Raw genomic sequence first — 4,601 nt, forward strand, 5'->3', positions numbered from 1 at the left:
AAAGTTGGAAAAAGAGGGGGAGAGACGACAGGTTAGGGCTTGCAATTTTGGGTTTAAATCTTGCAAAATTCCCCATTGTTTGCACAAGTTTAGTAGTTTTAGCGAGTGTTCTGACTGTTGTGATGCTATTGATTGGGAAGACGAAGTAAAATTAGGGTTCGCAAATTTGAGTTTCTTGCAAAATTCTCCTTTGTTTGCACAGATTTGGGGTTGCTTATTGTTTGTTGGTATTGGATTTGTAAAAATGATCTGAATGATATCCTTTCTTCGACTCTATGTATCTATTCTCTTGGTAGGTAAGGCATGATATACTTATGTTTGATTTTTGTCTTTGTATGTGGAAAGTTTTATGACAAATCATAAGTTTATTTGTGTGACGAATCATAGGTTAAAAATTGAGCTGTTGAGACAACACGTTCAGAAGCATAACAGTGTGAATATGTATATTTTCCTACCTTTTTGACCAAATATTTCTTGAAAATTTGCATCGAATGCTTGGAATAGTGGATTCTTCCACTGTTGGTCACAACACCCTAACCCCATTTGCCTGAAAAGTTGTATTTTATAATTGTTGTCTTCATTTTCATATAAATTATTTGATAGTAGTCTTTTTTGTTGTATTTATATTTATTTAAATATTTGATAGTTGTCTGCAACATTTGATAATGTGTCTCCCCACACCCTTTTAATTAACAGTTTTTATCTTGGTAGTTATCTACAAAGTATGAACAAAAAGTTGTTGTATTTATGCTCATTTAATTAACAGTTATATGCAAAGGGGTTGTGTCCCCACTTGTATGGATTGGTTGCTAAGTTTTTTATTTGTATATTTAACTGCAGAATATTGTTGGCTGATTATGCTAATTTTGATATATGGCTTGGTGGTGTAATTGAATGGGTGCCTATAACTAAATATGTAGGTGGTAGTAGAGTATGGTTTCCAAATGTGGATAAGGAGAGATTATATTATGGGAACTTACTAGAAATGTATGCTAAGGCAGGGGGTAAGGGGCTAAATGTGGTTGTTTATTGTTGCCTACCTGGACACACTTTAGATGATGGACTTAGGATGTTGAATGGGGATGAGGGTATTAGACTTTAATGAAACCATGAATTTGACTTTGATACTTTTGAACATACAAATAACACAGACTCTCTACACAATTCTGAATCCATACACCATCCCAATAATACTTCATCTTTGTTTGAGGATATACAAACTAACATAAGTGAAGAGGTTGAGAGGGAACATGGAGTTAATGGTTGTGAGGGGGAACAGGTTAGTGGTGAAGAGGGTGATGGGGAACAGGGGGTTGAAGGGGGTGAGGGGGAACAGGTTGGTGAAGAGGGGGATGGGACGATTCCAGTTATGGGGGGTCAACAACATCTGAATGTCCTTCTTCGATGCTAGAAGATCTAGAGGTCCTCTAGATGATGATATATTTGATATAGACCACCTGACCATGCAAGAAAAATATTCAGAACAATAAGAGCATTTGTGAGAGAACAAAAAAAAAAAAGAAAAAAAAGTGCAGCGGAGCAGTAGAGACAGGAGGATGAGAGGAATATGGAGTTTGATGGTTGGTTTACTCATGCATCAGAGGAGGATGAGCTAGTTTCACTTAGGAGTTTAGATGACGAGGGACCTAGTTACCCAGTGTGGAATGAGAGGACAGACTTGGGGAATAAGGATTTAACAATTGGAATGAAGTTTCCAACTAGGAAAAAATACAGGGAGGTGTTGAGGGATTGGGCTGTTAGAAGGGGTTGGGACTTAAAATTCCAACATAATGAGACAAAAAAGATAATAGCCACTTGCAAGCCGGGATGTGATTGGAGGATCCATGCATCTAAAGTAATGAAAATAGCCACATTTCAGATAAAATCAATTAAAGATAAACATAATTGGGCACACATGACTGAAAACAAGCAGGCAAACTACAAGTACTTGGGTAAGAGGATTGAGAATATCATTCGTGACAATCTTAATAAAGGCTTAATCTCACTAAAAAACAAAGTAAGGAGAGATGTTGAGATTGATTGTAGTTTGCACAAAGTGTACAGAATTAAAAAATATGCACTCCAATTGATCAAAGGTAACATAAAGTTGCAATCTGAAATGTTGTATGATTATTGTGCCACTATGGATAAGTACAATCCTGGAAGTACTTTGGTGTTGAAGGTGGATAGAGAATTAAGTCCACATGTACTCCAAAGGATGTACTTCTATCTTTTTGGTCTTAAAGAGGGGTTTCTAGATGGATGTAGCCCAATCATTGGGCTTGATGGGTGTTTCTTAAAGAGTATTTACAGGGGGCAATTGTTGACAGCAGTAGGCAGAGATGGGAATGATAATATTTATCCAATTGTTATGGCTTATGTTGAAATAGAAAAGTATGATTCTTGGGAATGGTTTTTTAATCTTTTGTTGAGAGATATAGGATCACCTGATGAGAAGGGATGAACTTTCATTTCTGATAGACAAAAGGGACTGATTGAGGCAGTCAGTTCTCTGGTACCAAATGTAGAGCACAGATTTTGCTTAAGGCACATGTACAATAATTTCAAATCAAAATTTAAGGGCCAATAATTGAAAAAACTTTTCTGGAAAGTAGTCTCTACTTATAATGTGAAGCAACATTTGAGAATAATGTCAGAATCACTACAGATGCTTATGAGTGGTTGTCTGAGGTGCCTGCTCAACATTGGGCAAGATGTTTCTTTCCAGTAAAAACTAAGTGTGACACAGTAGTGAACAACTTGTCTAAGTCTTTCAATAGATACATACTTAAGGCAAGAGAGCAGCCAATAATTGATATTTTGAAACTATAAGAAGCAAATGTATGGCCAGACTTCAAATTAAGAGAACGGGCATGGAAAAGTATGAAGGTGATGTGTGTCCAAACATCCGTAGAAAAAATGAGAGGCTAAAGCTTGAAAGCAAACATTGTTTCCCCACTTGGGCTGGTCAAGATAAGTATGAAGTCATGCACTTTATGGAGAATCATATAGTGTACTTGAATGACAGACAATGCAGCTGTGGTATGTTTCAATTGGTGGGATATCCATGTTGTCATGCAATTGCAGCAATCAACTACCACAGACTGAATGTACAGGACTATGTAGACACATACTTGAAAAAGGAAACATATCTAAAAGTCTACAATCACATGATAAATTATGTGCCTGGTATGGATGATTTTGAGGTGTCAACACTTGGTAAAGTGGCTCCTCCATCAGTGAAGTTCAAGGTGGGTAGGGCAATAAAGGTCAGGAGGAGGGATGCAAATGATACCAAAGAGACTGGAAGAGTATCAAGAAAGGGCTTAACACACACATGTGGTATCTGCCTCAAAACAGGACACAATAAAAGATGTTGCACCAATCTCCCTCATCCATACTCAAGAGAAACACGAGTATTGTAACTTTATATACTAACATAATACATAATTTTATAATAATTTCTAATAGTTTTTCTATCTTTTTTCAGCATCCACATGTTCCAACAGATGGAGCTGAAACATCACATGCAGCAGAAATGCTACAATCAAGTGAAGGGATTAACCTAAATGAGATATATTTTAAATATGACTTTACACATAAATTATGATGATTTTAACTTAAACATATCTTATGCAGATTCCTGCTTCTAATAGTCATAACCAATTTTCACAGTTTGAACCACTGTTTTATTTAGAAGAGGTACTTTTTCAGCAATCTTCAATATGAATTTTGACAATTAAATGGATTTAAACTTACATATATCTTCTGTAGCTTGCACAGTCACAAATTGAACCACTATTTTACCTTCACGAGGTATGTATTCGTGTAAATAATACTTTCATTATGCACTAAATGTGATGAAAATTCATTTCTTACAGATACCACAAGCATCTGAGTTGTCAGCATCAACTCAAACTTTACAATCAAGGACAAATGATGTAGATTTGTTACAATTTTTATATCATGAAAAACAAATGAAAAACCATCATTTACTCAACATTCATACATCAATTATCATATTCTACAGATGTATGGAGTTTTTCAAAGATTAAGAAGGCCACTTTTGTGCCACCAAGGTCTACACAATTCAATTCACCATTTGAGGTAAGTAGATTTACAGAACTTGGACTTTGGTAACATTCATAATAATAGCCCACCTGTAAATTAATCAAAATATTGTTGGTTTAGATGCTCCTAAAACCTAAAGAAAGACCTAGAACTAGCCAACCACCATCCAACAACAATGTGCCGGTGTCTAATGCTCCAAGAAGGAGAAACAACCATCCTGATATCTACATCAGCAAAAATACAAAAAAAATCTAAAGGTTCAAGTACGAGTACCAGTTTCCAAAGAGAGTGTTGTCGATCCAGAAGGCCAACTTTGACTAATTAGTTGAAAAACCTTTCTGCCTTCTATAGGCCAAGCATTGGGTCAAGCTCATTCAAGGGGCAGGATGCATCTAGGAAGAAAGATTGAAATGGCAGCGGAATTGTATGCACATCATGCAAGTGTTTTGGTATGAACATTGGAGGAATTTAAGTTTGTTGTTATGTTATGCACAGTATATGTTATAACTAAGTATTTTGGCAGCAACTTT

At 35.9% G+C, this 4,601-nt stretch overlaps 1 protein-coding gene across 1 annotated transcript; it reads left to right on the plus strand.

Annotated features, from left to right (window-relative positions):
- On the plus strand, positions 1,568–2,464 carry LOC105155870. The gene has a single exon (XM_011071853.1). It carries the CDS (start codon positions 1,568–1,570, stop codon positions 2,462–2,464), a length of 897 nt encoding a protein of 298 aa, XP_011070155.1.

Source organism: Sesamum indicum, linkage group LG2 (genome assembly GCF_000512975.1).
Source record: "Sesamum indicum cultivar Zhongzhi No. 13 linkage group LG2, S_indicum_v1.0, whole genome shotgun sequence".
Taxonomy (NCBI): domain Eukaryota; kingdom Viridiplantae; phylum Streptophyta; class Magnoliopsida; order Lamiales; family Pedaliaceae; genus Sesamum; species Sesamum indicum.

Coding starts and splice junctions, on each gene's coding strand:
- LOC105155870 (XM_011071853.1), top strand. CDS start 1,568: ATGGAGTTTGATGGTTGGTTTACTCATGCATCAGAGGAGGATGAGCTA.